The following is a 21918-nucleotide window of genomic DNA, read 5'->3' as shown; positions in this document are numbered from 1 at the left end:
TTCAGATGAAAGGAGAGGAGATACGCAGGTGTGCTCCCACAGTTGTTTCAAAGGACTCTTGTTTATGCATTCAACATACTTTCCCAACTGATTGGATTTTCATAATTGCATTAGCATCACTAACTGGTTTATCCCCCTCCCCCTACCCTCCGAGAATGATAATAAAATTTATCATAATTGGATTGAAGGTGACGATTTTCTAGTGAAGAATAAAATCAAATAACAAGTTGATGGGATTCAATGGAGCCGAGTAATTAATCCCCGAGTTACTTTGCGCCGATGTAATCCTGGCGTTAAATTACACTTTTAAATACTTCAAAGAGTTAGTTCCACGCTCAATCATTTAACAGAAGAATGAATAACTTTTTCCATAAAGAATGATATCCCCATCCCCCCTGAGAGATGAAGAATGAGTTGTCTCTTTCTCCTTCTAATTTATCCAGTTAAATACTTCAGCAAGAACGCAGTCGTGCAATTATCACTGTAAACTAAAGCTAAAATTACAATTTAAACCTAATTCAAGCTAGCTGATTCACTTTAAGAACTAACGAGCTCGCATTGTTACCAGGAAAATTCATTGTCTCAAGTAAAATTTTGCCAGGAATTTAAGATTGCAAATGTAGAGAGAGAAGAGGGAGTTCGATCGTTTAAATCCAGAAACGTTGGCAATGAAACTTCTGGATGAACAGAGGGAATATATTGAAACGCTTCTAGCTCTCACTCCTCCCCATCTGTACAGTAAACTCGAAAGTCTTTAAAGCAAAGTTCTGAATCCAATAGCCATTCAGCGTTTGCCAACACCTATACTGCCATTGCCAATCCTCAAGTTAGATACCATGCTCTTCTATTGTACGTAGTTCGTTAAATAAAGCTCACTAAACTCTAGAAAAGTTAAATCCCATTAAGCAGAAGCCATTCGAAATAGTTTGAGAAACCATGTACCTGTGGTATTTTGAATTTGTTCCCCTACCCAAACAACAAGATGAGAAAAAACAATGAGCAAAACATCATGTCAAACCACAAAATATCTCTCAAACTTCAGCCTCTTTAATTCACATCTACAGGACTGCAGAGTACAAATGAATGCGGTTTTGTCATTCCCTTTTCCTGGGTTATTTGTCATTCCCGAGAAGTTATAGAACTCGGGGGGATAATAATAGATATTTGTTTTTCTCAGGAGGCAGTAAAGCAGGATATGGTTTGCCAGATAAAACGAAAAAGAAGATTAAATAACTGGGGGGTTAAAAAGAAAGAAATTGGTATTTTCTTCAGGAGTTTAGTGGGTTAGCTGTGGGGTAAGGTGAACACGATGATAAATCTGGGTCTAAGCCACCTTTATATGGAGTCGTATACGACAAAGATCTCTGGTTATACCCCTGAGGGGCTCTTCCAACTTCACAACTGGATGTTTCATGGAGTTGCTTATTAAATCCTCGAGTGGATATGCAACAATGTTGTCTCTTCTCTGCTCCCAAGTTTCTACGTTTGGGGTTGACCAGTCTTTGAAGAAGGAAATAACAACAGTCGGATCTAAATATTGAAGAGAGATGCAATGAAGTCGTTACCCTAGACATCATTTGCATCCGAGGGATGGTAAATGTGTTCTTTTATAAATAAAGACTTCTTTGCACAGAAACAGCGGGAGTGAAAGACTAATTCAACTTCTACATTAAACACGAATTCATGTAATTGAGGAGGACGGTGACTCCCTTTGAAAAAGGTGATTCAAATAAATACTAATGAGATGCCCATCGCTGTGCCATGAAAACTGAAAAATTCAATTTAATTGCCCTCTCTTTACCGAGTTAGCCCGCAAGTTGAAAAAAAATTCATAAAGTACAATTTTAATAATAACGCCAATGTGCATAATTGAAATTTAATTCAACCTCACATCAGAAATCCCGGCTTCTCATACGGAGTTGAGAAAGCCCTGGCTTCTATTAACGGAATGGTGGAAGAAGAAAAAAACCACCAGGAGAGAAAAGGATGAAAGAAAAACGAGCTAGGCAAAGAGAAAAAGAGAAACCAAGCGAGAGAGTGAAGACACGAGACGAGCCCGAAAAAGGGAGAGAGTGAAGGGAGTGAAGGAAGAGAGGGCAACTCTGTGAGTGGAGCATGCATCAAGTTTTAACGAGGTCTAGGACCGAATGGGGTAAGGTCGGACGTAGCTCGTCGAGGAGATACTTTGCGGGATACAAAGACCACAAGAGCACCCACCAGCCGTTAGCCGAGAGATAGACGTATGAAATGTGGGTGATTTGATGTGAAGTGTTCAACCAAAAAAGAAAAAAAAAGTCCTGAAATGATTAGGTTGATAAAATCAAGCGAAAATATAATTAATCCAGCGATTTTGATGTACGACGAGACAGCGTTGGTTTGATAGCTAATCTGGAATCATGATTTTACAACATCAAAGCAGTTATTGGTTGACTGGGTGTAAGGCAATAAGATGGCAACACCTAGATAGAGAAATTGGTATTTGTAGGGAGTGAGGCAGGTGGATGATCAAAGCAACTTGTATCAACACTAATGACTCCGATGTATCCGGACGTATCAACGTTGTCACTGTAAATCAGTGTATGTTCGATCGTAGCAAGGCGCATTGAAAATACCTTGAGATCAACTGCCACAGTCTCAATGGGTTTGTTCATTACAAATCCAGCCGACGTTGAGGATTCGTGTCTTGCACTTGGACAGACACGCCTCAGGGACAAATTCTAGGATGAATGTAACGTCACGGTTAATCACGCAGCAATTGGGTCACTATCATTTAACAAACTCATGTGTCCCAGTGAGCAGTATTCCTTACTTTGCTGATTCAGTTGATTAACTGTTGTTGAGTTTATATATTCAATTATGAAATGCTGCAGGCGCAGGGTTTCTCCTCTTGTCAAATTCCATTTTAATTCATGATATCATTCAATGGCATTGTGGTAATTACGAGCTGGCATGAGACAGAATGCTTTAGTTGGCTGAAATTTCCAATAGTGGGAATTGTTGCAGACGGTGGGAATATTATTCGTGAGCGATCCACTCGTCTGTGGATAAATCGATCAAGATACTTTTCTATGTATATCTTGCAGGTCTTTCATCTGTAGAAGCCTTCTTCAGATTCACCATCCTCCAGACTCACGCGGATACAAGGGACAATTGCAGGGCTTTTCATGAGAGTCCAAGAAGCCTCTACGATTGGATTTTGCCAGAGATTACTTTCACAATGAAAAGAAACTCTTTCACTAAAGTTCTTCTCGTTTTTTTATCCCTCCCCCTCATCCCCTGTCTCTACCACTCTCTCTCTCTCTCTCTCTTTTCTTTTTCTTTCACCATTTTTCAATGAATTTAATCAAAGTCTCAAACTACGTCTTAATTTATTAGTTTTCATTTTGTCACATTTCCTCTCGAGGACTCTCCTCCTTTTCCCCAGCCCCTCTTTCTCACGGAATTTATTATCATAATTCATCGTATCTATCCGTTCAAGTATCTTACGGCAATGTCTTTTCCCCTCGAATATTCGAGATCTGGAACTTTTGAAACCTCAACTCTACTTCTCCATCGTCGTCAGGCTATCCCACCCAACTTCCACTCTCTTTTACGTCTCATCCTTGCATCACTCCTCCTTGCGACCAACTCAACTCTAGAGGAAAAAGAGATGGAAAAAAAAGCAATGACACAAGTTTTTTTTTGCTCGACTGGAAACTTTTCATAGACTGTTCCAGAGAGGGTCTCAAAAATTGCAATTTCATTTTCCCCATCCCGAGATAAGTTGAAAAGAATGAAAGATGCCGGAAGAGGATAACCAATACGACAATTAAAAATGAGTGATTCATGGTACCGGAAGATGAATTGAGGTACTAAAAAGATTTATTGAGGCATTTTCAACCCTCGAAATACGAAAACCGAAGATTTCGTGGCAATAAAGGTGAGTCGAAAATTGTTCAAGAACTCGTGTGCAAGGGGTTTCATGAGAGAACACTTCAACGTGAACACGATATTAACATATTCACGGGTCAATGAATATAAACGCGCCCCCAAGGTGTTTAACATTATTCCCCAGTGGTGGCAAATTCATGAAAAATATTCACTCCAATATTGTGAAAATAATGAGAAGCTTTCGTAAATCATTAGCTGCTTTTTTTCTCCTCCATTCACTTGACCTGGAATATAAAATTGCTAACCGTGTTATCGTCAATCGTCCACCAAACACGATGTTTCACATAAATATTTTCTGCTCGCGTGCACTATCGATCAATAAAAAACGCGGAATAAAAAAATGTCAGGGATTTATGTGTTCTGACATTCCCATATTTTATACGAGAAAGCCACGGTACACTCACTTCTCGAGCATTATCGTCGTTGTTTTTCGCTCATGCTTTGTAATTTTTTTTCCACTCGTTTTTTTTAAAGGAGCCATTGACGGAAGCGATTTGCCACTGAATTTTGCCAAATACCGAGGAAGAAAGAATTCAAAACGTCACATTGCCATCGTGAGGGACTCATTCCTATCCTCCCCAAGAATCGGCATTGTGTCAAAGTTGAATAAAAAAAAGGGGGTTTGAAACGTCTGGCAAGGTAGCATCTCAACATGAGACTCCCAGGAGTGCAAAACTCTAAAGCGAAGGGACGAGAGTCGAGAAGAAATAGCAGAAAAATACAGAAAGAAAATAAAAGTTCCTCAACTTTGCTAAATGGCTTTAATGTCCTCATGCAAGAACAAAAGTTGAATGGTTAAAATTTATGCAGTGACGACTCATTTTCCCAGTCCATTGACCTCGTTTAAATTTCCTCAATTTCCCAGCTGGCTTCTTCCTTTCCCCCCCTATTCTATCCCCCCCCCAGTTACCGCTTCATTTTTTTCCCCCACCTCCACCCCTTTTCAGGACATGCTGATCGAGAAGGAATACGGGCGCCACGTTGACTCTGTCAGTTTCACGTTCTGATAGCCACTTCAAAGGAAAAATTCCCCTAACATCGTTAGATACTCGCTTTGATCCGGCTCTTTCTCTCGCAATAGCAAAAAGAGAGAGTAAAGGATAATTCACATTGGATGGAGATGATTTTTTGTCCGAATGCCCCCGGGGGATATGTCAGATCCCCGTGGAAAATCGATTTATCACAGTGATGATATTGGAACTGTCGACAGTCGACAATTTTCCACTCGCACCACTGGATTTTCATACAATTGCGAAATGGATATTTAACATAATACTGAGGCTATCGGTTAATTATCGACACCACTCGTTTGGCAGCTGCATTCAATGCGCAATTTTACACGTACCAAGAGGCAAGATTGATTTAACAGGAGCCCGTTATCAAATTACCAATTATTATCTGCAATTCTGCTCGACTGAGCGTCTTGGTTAATGTCCTTTTAGTCTTCGTTCGATTGCACAATAATTTTCTTTCCTCCAATTAATGATTTTCGTTTGAAAAATGGAAGACCAGAAGTTCGAAAAAAAAAAAAAACAGCGCTCGTTGGAGTCAACTAATTGATTGACGTGAAAAGCTGTAGAAAAATCCCAACAAACCAATAGAGAGATGAATGGTGGGGTGTGAAAACAATTGACGGAATTAAACAAGAATTTAATTGAATTGTGTACGAACCAATTGTCGAGCGTGCCTGGGACTGAACTACTGGATTGTTGTTAGTTTCAGCAGCACTACCAGTTGTACTAGTAGTTGATGTAATTGTAGTTGCTGTTATTGTCGTTGTCGACTGCTGTTGAATTCGTCTATCTGCCTCACCTCCAGAAGCGTTGGTTATTGTGTTAATTGATGGTGAGGCGTTTGTGGAATTTGTCGAGTTACTAGATGGTGGCTTCGATGACCACGAGCTGCAGGTATCACAGCCCTCAGCACTCCGAGTTGACAGACGACAGCAGGACCAGCGTTTTCCGCTCCAAAGACCAGCGTGATATCTGCCCGAGAGGCCTGGATTTTCGCTGCAAACTGCAAACAACAGTAGTCATAAATTGTCCAATATGCACTTGAATGACAACAGTTCAATTTTTCATGTGAACCGGTGAATTATGAAATTGTCCATTGTACTTTATATCCCCTAATGAATGCCGGGAAAACCAGTTGGTGCATGTTATACTGTTGGCCCTTGAAAAAAAGTTACAACTACAATAGTAGAAATTTATCCGAGTATAGAAACGCTATTTTATCCCCAGAATGCTGCGCTTTCTCGTAACTGACTCTTGGGACTTTATTACTCAATTCATTATAAATGCGTCACAAAAGATCAACTCATGAAAATTGAATCGAATTTAAACTTAGTTTGAAAAAAACTCTTGAGGCATTCACACAAGATGGAACATTTTTTTTCCAAATGACTTGTGATGCTTGAATGAGTGCCCTTGACGTACTGGAAAGAGAAAAACTCAACAGAAAATATCTAGTGAGCCTTTCAGGATAATTTGCGATGCTTTCCAACACTATCGTTATTTTCCTGAATCCACTCCATCTCTCTCTCATTCCCTTTCGCCCGTAGTGACACATCAAAGCCTGTTCCTCTTTACTCATTCGAGCTCACTTCCATGTCGAAGAGTACTCCTGTATATTTTAGCTTATTTCTCTTTTTTTTCTCACTCCTTCACTCACTCTAGCTCACATCACTCGTTTTTTCTATTCAATACGCAAAGCACAACACCGCTGACAAACGGAAACGCAGTAACTTCGTTGGGGGTGTCTCGTTACGGTGGCATAAAAACTACCGTGTGGTAACGGTGTCCAAATGAAATGTGTTTTCACAGCCCACGGAAATTAAAAAAAAAATGTGTTAAGAAATTCTATGAATTCTGGTTGGAGGACTTGATAATAGGGAAATCCAATCTTGAAGCGGGACAATTTTCGGATTTTTGATAGGATGACAAGGACAAGGACAGATACCGGAGAAAGACGGACACTGACGAGTACTTGACGACCCCTGGTGACGGGCTTTGACCTGTGAACTATTCACCCCTCCATTCATAGATTTCTCCGTCCATAACACTGTCGCGTTTCAATATTGTATAAATACTACGATGGTATTGAATCATTTTATTTAATCCATCTTGACTAGAAATTGTTTTACTAAAATCTTTAATTTGAAAAAAAAAAACAACCGTTTTGCCCCTTTATACAAAGCGGGGTAGATGAGACAAAGAGGCGGGTGTCAGAGCTTCTATCGTACTTATATTGCTTTTTAGCAATCACTATTCACATTCTAAAATTATCAACTCGTGTCTCTAACGTATTAGAGTTGGGGACCCGGTGGGGTACACTGATAGAAGGATTCATTTATACCAAACGAGATTCGTTAACAATTAACGAATGGTAGAGTTGAATATGAACAAATAGAAGATTCGTGGCGTTTCCGTTTCAGTCTTACGCTTACGCTTATTCGAGATTTTCGNTCATACTTTCGAGAGTTCTGAGTAGCCCGTCGCTTAAATAGTTGGAATCAACGTTCACCCGGCTAAAAAATTCNTTTAGCAATCACTATTCACATTCTAAAATTATCAACTCGTGTCTCTAACGTATTAGAGTTGGGGACCCGGTGGGGTACACTGATAGAAGGATTCATTTATACCAAACGAGATTCGTTAACAATTAACGAATGGTAGAGTTGAATATGAACAAATAGAAGATTCGTGGCGTTTCCGTTTCAGTCTTACGCTTACGCTTATTCGAGATTTTCGAGATAGTTCGGGATCGATTTCTTTTCTCCTTTTTACGATAGGATACTTTTGAGAGTTCTGGACAGCCCGTCGCTTAAATAGTTGGAATCAACGTTCACCCGGCTAGAAAATTCGATCTTGGCGAAAGTCGACTTTGCCCCCGGAAAAACGGAAAATCGGACCCTTTGAAAATCTGAAAAAAAAAACTTTTCCAGTTTTCACTTTTTCCACATACTTTTGAGAGTTCTGAATAGCCCGTCGCTCAAATAGTTGGAATCAACGTTCACCCGCCTAAAAAAATCGATTTTGGCGAAAATCCACTTGCCCCGGAAAACCCGAAAATCTGACCCTTTGGCTGGGGCCAAAACAACCGGTTTCTCAGTTTTCACTTTTTCCACATACTTTTGAGAGTTCTGACTAGCCCGGCGCCTAAATAGTTGGAATCAACGTTCCCCCGGCTAAAAAATTCGATTTTGGCGAAAGTCGACTTTCCCCCTGGAATAACGGAAAATCTGACCCTTTGAAAATCTGGAAAAAAAAACTTTTCCAGTTTTCGCGTTTCCCACATACTTTCGAGAGTTCTGAATAGCCCGTCGCTCAAATAGTTGGAATCAACGTTCACCCGGCTAAAAAATTCGATTTTGGCAAAAGTCGACGTTCCCTCTGGAAATCCAAGATCTGACATTTTGGCCCCGGTGAAAAATTTTTTTTTTCAGTTTTCACTTTTTCCACACGAGATCGGCCGCGCGTGCTGCGCACGCGCCTTCTCATCTCCCCACGTAATGGCGCTTCGGTTTCAGTCTTCGAGATATTTCGAGATCGATTGCTTTTCTCCTTTTTACGATAGAGAAACTAATCCTTTCTATCAGTGTAGTGTCCAAAAACTTTAAAATAATTATAAATGTTGCTTCTTCGTTTTTCACATTCGAATCTCCAAAAAACGACAGAAAAACTCTGAAATCGGTAGGGTTTTAATCAACATACCCAATATGAGGTATCATCCCGGTGTTTGAAAGAATTGAAAGAATTTCCAGAGTTCTTCCATTCTTTTTTAAATTTTCTTTAGTATTATTCGAGTTTTGTGAGCTGTTTTGAACTTGGTATTGATCCTTGATCGACCCCTCGTCAACCCCTTGAATTTCTCAATTTTGGAATTTTTTTATGTACCCCACTATGCCCCGGTTTCCCCTAGCTTCCTGTTAACAACTCTAGGCATAGCTTTGCCATTTACTGGTGCATTTTTGTGTATTGTTTTAGAGTTTCTGGTTTTGCACGTAATATGAGTATGGATTATGACTAAAAGATAGAGTTTTGATTAGAGAGTTTGAGTGTGAGTTATGTCCTTGTGAGCGGGTTATGTTTTGTTTTATGTTCAGCGAGGCTTTCGATAAAGTTTATATTTTCCGATGTATTTCCTTATGGCTCCGAAGGGATTTTATCCTGGAGTCTTTTCTCAATAAAGATAAAGATAAATTTCAACCTATTGGGGCACAAAATATTGTTCCCTACTCAATGATTAATGGAATTCTCTTGTAAACTGATTTTGTCAGTTAAAGAATTTTTCGTTTCTCTGTATTTCCGTTCGCTTTCCCGCATTGTTCCGTTGATAAATTGAAAAACCCCCCGTAACTCTTGTGTACGCAGCATAAAAATATGCGACGAATAAGAGCCGCTAGGTTTTTCCTCAACTTTGCGGACGGTTTTTTTTCCCCCGCCGAGTCTCTGTTGAACACCTTTTTACTCGTCTTGAAGGACGTCATCAACAGTACACCCACGTAGTCCCGTTTATCATTAGCGTGTTCGCCGACCTGATAACGCAACTGTTATTCTTTTCACTTCCATTTTTCAATCCCCTTTATTTTTATTCACTTTCTTCCTTATTCAGTCTCGTTGAGGTACTTTTGTTTCACTATCGGCCTCTAATATCGGAGAAGGAAAGAGGTGAAGTGGTGGGGGAAAAAATGGGGTTTGATCTTCATTCGCAGGAGTTGAATTACGTCGGTTATCGAGGGAGACTTGACAAGCTCCCTTCGACCACAATTCCCAATACTGGTCATGATAGATATCCCGCAGACACTTCCGCTCTGTCTTCAATCCCGTCACAAATAGAAGAAGCAGGCATCTGACATTCGCATAATGCTCTTCTATTTTTTTCCACCGGTTATTATTGACTCGAACGGGTCGTTGTTGCAATTTTTAGAGATTCAATTGACCCGCTGAATTTGCACTCCACTTTATTCCCATTCTCAACTGAATTTCAAAAGTTTTTCTCCTCTCTTTTTGCCCGGCCATCGAGCTACGGTGTAATCAAACTTTTGTGAAAATAAAGTTGAATCTTTGATGGTGTTGAGCAAAAGTTTTTGCTCTCAATGGTAGTTTTTTATATTTCACATTGAATTCACGGATGGAAAAAAAAATGCAACGTCTGTCAGCGATATACTTTCCTTTTTGTTCGCTCTGATAATTAAGCTCACATAAATTAATTCATTTCAAGTCGTTTTTCATTCGGTGGATATAATAACTCCGTATTTCCGGCGGCCAGAAGTATATTCCGCTTCCTAATTATCTTCTCAGTATCTATCTTCTGGTCATGTTTCATTTTTCCTTCATCCTCTATAGTGTTTTTCTCTCCATTCAGTTCTTCCATTTTTTCACTCTCGTGATGAAAAGAGTAGGTAGTGAGGCAGTAGTCTCTGCAGTTATGTTTTTCTTAATCTAATCCGTCGAGTCTAATTAACTTTGTAATTACTTTTCCACAACTCTGGATGATAGCAGTGTGCACTCACGAAGTCCACATTAACATTGCACTTTTAGGTAAGCTCCTCTGGGTGATCCCCAGCCGTGATTTGCGATTCTCTTTTTCATATGCATTAGCCCAGGGATAGTAGAAAACGAGTGAAGGAAGTTGAAAAAAAAATGAAGGAGGAAGAGCAGGAATAAAAAGTACGGCAATTTCCTTAATCCCTTGGGACTTTTCCCCCTAAATCAAATCTTTCATCTTCCCCACACACCTTGTGACACAAATTAAATTCACAGAATGCTGAAAAAAATGCTATATGTTACCCCATTAAAAGTGCATTTAATGTTCTTGAAGTTGAATTCACGAGGAAAAAAGGGTCAAGGAAAATTAAAGGAGAGAACTTCAGACCAGCATAAACATCAATTTAAAGTTAAATTTTCATTTTAACTGGGTGAACAGTCAATTTCAAAGTTGACCGCAGAAGTAACAGTGGAATATTCCGAAATTGTCGTTTACTCCGGCCCCACTGTTTGCATCTGATAATAATTTACGCAGCATTGGAGCGTTTTCTTTCTTTATTTCTGGCATAAAATCGCGATATTCACTTTAGTATTCGAGGAAAAACGTTTGTTAAAAACTACCCCCACGGTCGGGTAAAAAGTTCTCGGACTCCAACGGAAATTACAATATTTTTATGGAATGTTCAGTGCTTTTGGAAACTCGACTTCAAAATATTGTTACATATTTGGTCTCTTTCTCCCTCTCAAGCGGCTTCATGTACTATCGTTTCCTTCTTTCTCGTTATTATTTTTTGTTATTTTATCTTTGTTGTTGGTCGTCGGACGCGTCATTGCTTTGGTATCTCATTATCATTCATTTCGCACCAAATTCTTTTGATAAAGTCATTTATCATTAATTGGGCTCATGCTTTGCAATCTTATATAAAAAGGAGATGTCACAAGTTTATTCCTAAATATCTGAAAGAGAAATCGCATTCATGATGATTATGGCGATTTCCAACGGACTATGTATTGATTCTCAATCAAAGTGTTCATGGATTTCGACGAAGTTTTCGATCAAGACTTTTAATAGAAGTTTGCAGAAAATTCCGGTGATGGTATCGTAATTTTTCACAGGAGAATCAGATAAAAATTACGGAGCACTCTAGAAAAATTCCGTGATTTTAGGTAAAAATTCCGTTACGGTTCTATAAAATTTACTACAAAACCACATTCCGCTCCGGAATGACGGAAAAGATACGTAATTTTTATTGAATATTTCTCTCCGTGTGGAACCTCCTCTGCTTTCTAATGCAAGTTTCATAGCTTTCGTCGTATCTCCTATTGATTCTCGATAGAAATTTCCATCCCTTCGCAATTAAAAAAATCATGGATTTTCAATAGAAGTTTTCATCGCTTCCCACGAATTCCTCCTTAGTAATACTGTAGAAATTTTTATACGTGAAAGAACATATTGATTCCAATCAACTTAAATAATGGTGTGATGAATCATGTAAAATCTATCAAACTGTCAGGCGCGCGGAGCGCCTTCGATCTCGCATTACAAAAATGAACATGATGAAGGTGGAAGGTTTGACCCTCAATTTTGAACCCTACGAATAGTTCGCGAATTTTCGTTTACTCTGCATTTCCGTTCGCTCTCTTGCCTTGTTCTGGAATGCAATGAAGTGCCCTCCATTTGCATCTGATAATAATTTACGCATCATTGGAGTTTTTTCATTGTGAAATACCGACGCCAAAGGCTCCTGGCACCCGATAAAAATCACAATATTCACTTTAGTATTCCAATGTACTACAGTGACTCGGTTTCACTTAGGGGGATGCAGTTCTACGTCGTGTAATACTCCGTGACGCGTTTCCCATCCGGAAATTCAAACGAAACTCCAGCATGCACCGAAACTCCATTATTCGAACTGTGTACAGTGAATTGCCAGAGCTCGGTGGTGTGTACGACTGTAAAAATTTACCGGCACAATTTCTCTCGATTCTATTTCTGCTCATAGGGTATTTTTTCCTGTGTGGCAGCATCCATTTTTTTAATTCCGTTTTTTTTTATGAGAAACCAAGAGCAGTGTGCGGAAGCGCGAAGGCTTTTGATCAGTCGGGTAGAAAAAAAATGATAAAAATTCCTATTCTATACGATAACGATTTGCGAAAAAAATTCATTGATGTCGAGCGTACGCGAAATTTCGTTGAACCTTTGAGGTTAAATTAAACTTCGGGAGGTTTTTCCATTCGATAGGCTGCACAAACACTTTTCAAACTATTGACTGAGGGACCTCTGGGGCTTCACTTGTCGATTAAGGATATTCTGTTTGAATTGGTTTTGCCCTCGAAATTTCCGAAATGTCAAATGTTTCCTATTGTTTTTCATTGCGAATGTTGATTCTAACGCGAGGAAAATTCAGCGATTCAGTGAGTATCTGTATTATCTGGAGTTTTTTAGGGTCGAATTGGGATTATTTTGTTTATCGGACTATTCTGTTTTCATACGACATTGGATAAAAAAAGTAACTCGCAAAAACATCAAACCACGAAAAAAAAACGAGGGATGTTCGCAGCATCAACAATTCCAAGTTGATGTTGATGCACGCATTCATTTCCGGCTGCATTACAAAAACCAAAAAATGGGATTTCCAGAACTCAATTCCATTTGCAGGAATTGCCCCACAAAAATTCACGGCAAAGTCTTGACTGAGAGAACGATAATCCGAGTGGAATATCGAAGAACTGACGAATGACGGCAACAATAGAAAGGGTACGAGGTAAATTTCCGAAATGGTAAATGCTGTGTATTGGTTTTTTTTTATCAAGAATAAACGCAATTGTTGCCGACTGGAATTCGCCGATTCAATGTCTATTATTTAGCGTTCGTTGGGGTGCGAAAATACTACTAAACGTGTCCCCTAAATGGAATTATTTTGTTTATCGAACCGTTCTCTGTTTTTGTATGAAATTGGGTAAAAACGTAACTCGAAAACACCTCAAACGACGAAATGCAAAGGGATTCTACGCAATATTAACAATTGCAAATCGATGTTTATTCAATCGTTGAATGTCTCGCTGCATTACGAAAACTAGAAAATAGAATTTTCGGAAGCCAATTCCATTTGCAGAACTGCCCCGCAAAAAACTCACGGGTAAGTCTTGACTGAATAAGGGCGAAAACCAGAGTGGAATATCGAAGAAATGACGAATGAAAGGAATGACAAAAGGGGATAGGAGGTGAATGGACCGCCGAGGCGTGAAGAAAAGTCGCTCTTTACCTGCACGTAGTGCACGAATCCACTCGGCTCGGTCCTGCTCACGTGCCGCGAGTAGATAAAGAGTGTACTCCTGACCTGCCTCACGATACCCAACTTGAAATGGCAGGCCAGGGGGTATGCCACCACCGCCACCACCCCCTGAACCCGCTTCACTTCCGGCAGCCACGTCGCCGACGCCACCACCAACGTTGCCTAGGGTAGCCGTTTCCACCACGTGCACGTTCTCAATGGCAATGCGACCCCGTTCCTTTCGTCGCTGAAAAAAAACGAATAAAAGAACGTATTCGTGAGCAAAAAAATCAACCATGCAGTACGAAAATTCAATCAGCGCTGTACAATTCAAGGACGATTTTCTCTTGTTCGGGGAATTGACGAGATTGAACGATACGCGGGGTGTCACTGGTAAGACAGGGAAATTTCTTCCAAAAGTAGGTGGAACCGATTCATTTCGACTCGTAATTTTGACTTCGTAATTGAGAAATAGATGGGAAATTCTTTATCTGATAAAATTCCTATTTGTGTTGCCTGCTAAATTTTGATTGAAATTTTTCTGTCTTTCCCATCTCGATGATGTTACCGAGAATCATTACTAATTTTTAAATTTGAAATTTTCCGAATCCAAAAAAAATTTCCAAAATTTTTTTCGAAAATTTTTCCATTTTTTTTTGATTTTTTAAAAAAATTTCTCCCATGAATTAATAGCTTAGAATTAAAATTTTCAAATCCTATTATAGACTCAAAGAAAATGAACTATGCAGTATGAAAATTCAATCAGCGCTGTACAATTCAACGACAATTTTTTCTTGGACAATACGGGGGGTGTCACTCGAAAGACAGGGAAATTTCTTTCAAAAGTAGGGAGAAACGATTCATTTCGACTCTTTCGTAATTGAGAAGTAGATGGGGAATTCTTCATCTGATAAAATTCCCGTTCGTGATGCCTGGAAAACTATTGGCGCGGAATAAATTGTCTTCTGCTGGATTTCGATTAAAATTTTTCTGTCTTTCCCATCCTGATGATGTTATCGAGAATCATTACCATCTTTTACATTTGAAATTTTCTTCCATGAATTAATAGTTTAGATTTAACATTTTCACATCCTATTATAAACTCAAAAAAATTAACTGTGCAGTGCGAAAATTCAATCAGTGCTATACAATTCAAGGACAATTTTCTCTTGTTCGCGGAATTGACGAGATTGAACAATACGGGGGCTGTCACTGAAAACACAGGGAAATTTCTTCCAAAAGTAGGTAGAACCGATTCATTCTGACTCTTTCGTAATTGAAAAGTAGATGGGAAATTCTTCATCTGATAAAATTCCCTTGTGTGATGCCTGCAAAACTACTGGAGCGGAATAGATCGTCTTCTGCTGACTTTCGATTAAAATTTTTCTGTCTTTCCCATCCTGATGATTTTATCGAGAATCATTATTAATTTTTCAATTTGAAATTTTCTGCCATGAATTAATAGTTCAGATTTATAATTTCCCAGAACACAGATGCATTTCCATTCACCCAAATCCGATTATAAGCTCAAGAAAATTAACTATGCAGTATGAAAATTCAATCAGTGCTATACAATTCAACGTCTATTTTCTCATGGTTGAGGAAAGTCTCACTGGAAACACAGGAAAATTTCTTTCAAAAATTGGCAGAACCAATTAATTTCGGTCTATTCGAATTTGAGAAATAAACGAGACATTCTTCATCTGATAATTTCCCTCTGGGATGCCTGCTGCAACAAAACAGCCCGTCTACTTCTAATTTTCAAATTAAATTTTCCGGTCGTCCCCATGCTGATGATGCTATCAAGAATAATTCCCTGCGACTCTTTTCCTCTCTGGGCTTGTCACAAAATATCCCAGAGTATTTTCCAATTTTAATGAAAACACTTGGAAGCATATTTTGAATTTCAATTTCTCCCATGAATTTATAATTTTGATTTGCAATTTCCCCGCCCACAGGTGCATTTCCATTCACCCAAATCCTATTAAAAACGGGTCAACAGGGGTGTGAGGTGCGAGGACTGAAAAAACTGTGGCTAAATCCCATGCAAAAATGCAACGACGCGCGTCCTGGTCAGTTACGATTTTTTCCCACTCCTCTCCACCTACATTTCATATTCAAAGACACGCATCCTGCAATTAACCGGATAAATCTTTTTCAAATAATTTTTTTACTGCACTCTTCACCTTCATTCACCCAGCGACTCTTTATTCATTCCTGTATCCACATTTTTTTTTATTATTTTTAATTTTAAACCAGAGGGGTATCACAAAAGGGGCGAAAAAAACTCCGTTTTTTTGAAACAAAGGAAGTCAAAGTAAACTCGTCCAACCGGAGGGTGAAAAAAATGAATAAAGCTTTTCGTCTATTTTTCCCCGCCATTCTCTCCTCTCTAAACAACGTCTTTTTCCATTCTGCACCTTCTGTTGCTTACCTCCACGTTGTCCACCTTGAATTACAATCGCACTTATTTTACTCTCCTCTCCAATCGCTCTTCTTTTAAATTCGAAAAACAACACTCGTTAAAATCGACGCGACGATCAATTTTACTCAACGTTCCACGTGGATTGTTCAACCTTTCCCCGTCCCCTGGCGCCCAACTTTTTCCCTTCTAAACTTAAATAACTTGCAAACTCATTTGTCACCGCCTGACAATGAGGAAAGCTCGTAAGAAGTTTATAGATTCATTCAACTATGAGAAGAGTTATTTTTTGTGATAAAAAAAAAATGATGTTCCGAGGGAGGGGGGGGGATTGGGATCAACGGTGGCTCTTGAATCTGATGAACGACAGTGGCTGTAATGGACCGAGCGTATCTGGGAAGCAGGTTTGTCATGAGTAGAACAACCGGGATCGCCCGTAGATCGATCGTGAACGTGCGCCCGCGCGTCTGTGAACACTTTTGTTGTTGACTTTATTTATTTTTATTCATCACCCCGCAGACATTTCATTCAAGAGATCAAGCCCTTCCCCCCAATAATCGGCCCGATCTTGAACCGTCCCTCTCGACCCAACCAATGCCAAATATCCAGTATCAATAGCTTTGAATAACCTCCCAGAGCTCTCAACGATTTATCATTAAATTTCCAATTGAATAATCAAACGTTTTCTCTCAATAACTTGGATCGCTCAATGATAGAGGCTTGCACGCGCATTCGACAAGTCGATTCGTCGGCGGCTACGGCTAACCAACTGAACTCGTGAATCCCGAGATGTGCCAGGATGTGCAGAATAACGGGGAAGGGGGTGGTGGAGATTGTGCCGAAAGAAAGGGGGTTGCTCTCAATCTGCGCTTGCGTGCTAAACCACCAAATGGGCTTACCAACGATAAAGAGACATGAATTGCCGTGACAGTTTCCTTGGGCTCCACACATTCAATTAACATTTTCACGTTCGTACAAAGTTTTCGCGTCCCCTCAAGGATGCACGTAATAAAATTCATCCACGAACGACAGAAGAAATTACGCGAGTGATAATGTTCGTAACAAGTTTATCAGCTTCTGGTATATTTGAAATACGGAAAAGGGAGGGAAGAGCAAAAATCAATTTTGGCCTCGCAAATGAGTTGGGCTTGATGAGAGGAGAAAAGCGAGGGCGATATTGTTCATCGAGGAGTTAGTCAAGGGCAACATTGATTGTCCATATTCCTGGAGCTTGTTCCAGTTAGAATTTCAAAATTCAATTCAAGATCTCGTGTGGCTTTCTGTGTGCGTAAATTACGATTCTGTGATTATTAAATGAGATGTCTCAAAGACATTTAAATTTATGCTAGTTAGCTAGGTTGCCCGTAATTTAAAGTCACGAATTTTTGGGTTTATGTATTCTTTGTGACATAATTTGACCCTCCAATTGGCCTCGGCTGTTGGATCTCCAATAAATGACTAAATAAAAAACTTTTCCCAGTCCCTAAGGATGTACGTAATAAAGATCAGCGAGTGATACCGTTCGTAACAAGTTTATCCTCTTGTACTTTTTACGATAGGATTTGAAATACGGAAAAGGGAGGGAAGAGCAAAAATCAATTTTGGCCTCGCAAATGAGTTGGGCTTGATGAGAGGAGAAAAGCGAGGGCGATATTGTTCATCGAGGAGTTAGTCAAGGGCAACATTGATTGTCCATATTCCTGGAGCTTGTTCCAGTTAGAATTTCAAAATTCAATTCAAGATCTCGTGTGGCTTTCTGTGTGCGTAAATTACGATTCTGTGATTATTAAATGAGATGTCTCAAAGACATTTAAATTTATGCTAGTTAGCTAGGTTGCCCGTAATTTAAAGTCACGAATTTTTGGGTTTATGTATTCTTTGTGACATAATTTGACCCTCCAATTGGCCTCGGCTGTTGGATCTCCAATAAATGACTAAATAAAAAACTTTTCCCAGTCCCTAAGGATGTACGTAATAAAGATCAGCGAGTGATACCGTTCGTAACAAGTTTATCCTCTTGTACTTTTTACGATAGGATTTGAAATACGGAAAAGGGAGGGAAGAGCAAAAATCAATTTTGGCCTCGCAAATGAGTTGGGCTTGATGAGAGGAGAAAAGCGAGGGAGATATTGTTCATCGAGGAGTTAATCAAGGGCAACATTGATTGTCCATATTCCTGGAGCTTATTCAAATTAGAATTTCAAAATTCAATTGAAGGCCTCGTGTGGCGTTCTGTGCCCCTAAATTACGATTATGTAATTATTACATGCAATGTCTCAAAGAAATTTAAATTTATACTAGTTAGCTAGGTTGCCCGTAATTTAAAGTCACGAATTTTTGGGTTTATGTATTCTTTGTGCCATAATTTGACCCTCCAATTGGCCTCGGCTGTTGGATCTCCAATAAATGACTAAATAAAAAACTTTTCCCAGTCCCTAAGGATGTACGTAATAAAGATCAGCGAGTGATACCGTTCGTAACAAGTTTATCCTCTTGTACTTTTTACGATAGGATTTGAAATACGGAAAAGGGAGGGAAGAGCAAAAATCAATTTTGGCCTCGCAAATGAGTTGGGCTTGATGAGAGGAGAAAAGCGAGGGAGATATTGTTCATCGAGGAGTTAATCAAGGGCAACATTGATTGTCCATATTCCTGGAGCTTGTTCCAATTAGAATTTCAAAATTCAATTCAAGATCTCGTGTGGCTTTCTATGTCCCTCAATTACGAGGTAAAATTTCCGGGCAACCTAAAAGAGTGCGACTTAGTCAAATTAATTTTATTGTATTGGCTTTTTGGGATTCACGTGCCAGCTGCGTCCACGTCGCGAACCGTGGGTAACGCTAAACGCTGATATGGCTTGTTATAAAAAAAGCCATTCCATGTGTTCTTGAATTTAATTTAAACTATTGAATTTATAATTTTAAAAAGCTGGCAAGGGTGGTCCCGAAATTTAAATTGGTAGTAGTTACCTAGGTTGCCCTTAATGTAAAGTCACGAATTTTCAGGTTTACGTATTCTTTGTATCATGATTTGACCCTCCAATTGGCCTCGGCTGTTGGATCTCCAATAAGTAAATGAATAAATAAAAAACTTGGCCCATTCCCTAAGGATGTACGTAATAAAGATCAGTCACAACGAACAGAAGAAATTACCTAGTGATAATATTCTTGACAAGTTTATCCTCTTTTCTTATATTTCAAATACGGAATAGAGGGGAGAACAAAAACCAATTTTGGTCTCTCAAATCCATTAGGCTTGATGAGAGGAGAAAAGCGAGGGAGACATTGTTCATCGTGAAGTTAATCAGGGGCAACATTCATTAACTTCACGATTGCGAGGTAAAATTTACTTATGTTTATCGTTATGTTATTCTTTCGGTCACGATTTGACCCTTCAAGTGCCCTCGGCTGTTGGATCTCCAATAAATAAATAAATAAATAGAAAACTTTCCATTCCCTAAGGACGTACGTAATAAAGATCAGTCACAACGAACAGAAGAAATTACCTAGTGATAATATTCTTGACAAGTTTATCCTCTTTTCTTATCTTTCAAATACGGAATAGAGGGGAGAACAAAAACCAATTTTGGTCTCTCAAATCCATTAGACTTGATGAGAGGAGAAAAGCGAGGGAGACATTGCTCATCGTGAAGTTAATCAGGGGCAACATTCATTAACTTCACAATTACGAGGTAAAATTTACTTATGTTTATCGTTATGTTATTCTTTCGGTCACGATTTGACCCTTCAAGTGCCCTCGGCTGTTGGGTCTCCAATAAATAAATAAATAAATAAATAAACTTTTCAAATCTCTCAAGGATGAACGCAATAAAATTCATCCAACGTCCAGTGGGGCAAAATGGACTCTTGACTCTTGACTTTTTTTGAATTGCCAACAGCCCATTTACCTTTCAATGAAATGGGATGATTCTTTGTCAATCCCCACAATTTTTTCTCTCTGTGATAAGCCTCGACTGTTTAAGCTTCAATTGCTGAATGTGTTACTGAGCTACAAATAATAGAAAAAAAATTCAATGTCCATTTTACCCAACCCTTTTGCTATATTTGAACTATAAAAAATGAGCGAAGAACAAAAATCAATTTACCTCACTGTCATTGTCGTAGTAGACGAGGTAACGACGTGTCAGTACGAACCATCGTTGTTTGTAGTTTATTGGTGTGAAGCGCTTTTTATTTTGCGAACGCTTCACCATAAATCCCTGTCTCACAATATCACCCTTCGACTCCACCTTCCCGTCCTTCCCCGCCATACCGGAGAATACCCTGCCTGAAAAATGGATAAAAACAAATTTAAATTTACATTTTTGACATCTTTCATTCTGGTATTCTATTATCAATAAATCAAAATCATTGGAAAACTGTTTTATCGACTTGTTCTGTTTTATACTGCAGTGGTATGGAGCATTCGATTCCCCCTTGCGGATTGAAATCCGGATTTATTATCGAGAAAAAAAAAGCAATTAACGTGTATGACTATTAAACGATAATCCTATCGGAATAAATTACACTGCATTTGTTATCAAATCGGGGGGATTCGTTGGGTTTGAGGTTAGGCGGGGGTGAACTGTAAACAAAGATTGAACTGATAACGAGAGAAAAAATCGCAGGATTAATATAAAATTAGCATTCAGTGGATCTGCACACGAATAAAACCGACGATTTTCACTGCGAATGAAATTAATGTCTCGAGTGTTGAAACAATAAAAAATGTAAAGAATTTTACGAGCTATTAAAATACCTTGTGATCTCGGGGAGTAAGCACAAACCGGCATTCTGAGGATTTTTTATTCCTAGTCCCACCGAAAAAAGAAATGACCCATAAAACAACTAAAAAGTAACAAAATGAGAAACACAGCACTGGCTCGTGGTATGCATCTCACCGGAGGAAATGCAAGGAATTTAAAAAAAAATTGAAAAGAATCTCTCAAAGGAAACTGAAACGAGAAGGCGTATAAATAGTTTGCGGTTATCCACGACGTGTTTATCATCACTTCCGCGGTGATGATGAATACAACCCCGATAAAACCATATTGTTCTCCTCAGTAGCCCCTCTCGTCTAGCGAGAGACACACTGCAGCAACAAAAATGAAAAAAAATGCGGCGAGGATGAAGGGGAGAAAAAAGAATGCAAAAGTCCTCCTAAAAAAAACATGGCCAGTAAAAATGGCCGATTTTAGAATTATTTTCACGTACTCACCATGCACACTACTGTTGTTAACGACTCTGCATAAACAATTGTTATCAGTGGTACGACCGGCATTCACGTACAAGAAACAACAAAAAAATTCACGTGGAATGATGGTGCAGCGCGCGCGCGCGCGCAACTCCAATCTGTCAAACGAAAAGCGTCGAAAATTCATGGAGGGGCGGCAAGGGAGGGGGCATCTGTGAGTGAGAGGACAACAGATGTGAATTGCGAGGGGAATTTCCGACGGCCTGGCGGGCATTTTTTGAACTAGTATCGCAGATGCAGACGTCTAGGTTCACATGCGTAGTTACAGGGCTTACAAGGGTCACAAGTCGTCGGTGATGAAGTTCTGTAGTACTGCAACGGTTTCTACATTATCTCACTACAGTAACACAAGTGGAGGTGAAGGTAAAGTTGCTTGGTATCTGTCGTGGATCGTGGAACGGACAGATATCTAGTTGTTAACAGTGTTAAAAATAATTTTTCATCACGCTGTGACGAAAAGTGAACTTTTCGGCAAGCTCCGCGTACCTAAAAGTCCAATTTCCGCCACATTGTGATGAAAAATATTGTTCGTAACTCGTGAAAAAATGTT

At 39.3% G+C, this 21918-nt stretch overlaps 1 protein-coding gene across 2 annotated transcripts in view; it reads right to left on the bottom strand.

Moving 5' to 3' along the window:
- Nucleotides 1–21495, bottom strand: part of LOC107038408 (tyrosine-protein kinase Btk29A) — a 61134-nt gene extending 39639 nt beyond the window's left edge. The window contains exons 1-4 of one of the 2 annotated variants that reach the window (XM_015257501.2): nt 21333–21495; nt 20221–20402; nt 13685–13940; nt 5602–5946 (exon numbers count right to left, since the gene is read on the bottom strand). In XM_015257501.2, coding sequence (XP_015112987.1) covers nt 5602–5946; nt 13685–13940; nt 20221–20402; nt 21333–21495 — 946 coding nt within the window. Of the gene's footprint in view, nt 1–5601; nt 5947–13684; nt 13941–20220; nt 20403–20873; nt 21137–21332 lie in introns of those variants that run through there. The other variant, XM_015257502.2, reaches the window with a different exon arrangement.
- Between the last annotated feature and the right edge of the window lie 423 nt (nt 21496–21918).

This window comes from Diachasma alloeum, unplaced genomic scaffold (genome assembly GCF_001412515.2).
Source record: "Diachasma alloeum isolate Michigan unplaced genomic scaffold, Dall2.0 Dall_scaffold_00280, whole genome shotgun sequence".
Lineage (NCBI taxonomy): Eukaryota > Metazoa > Arthropoda > Insecta > Hymenoptera > Braconidae > Diachasma > Diachasma alloeum.
This window is presented reverse-complemented; position numbering and strand designations above follow the sequence as displayed.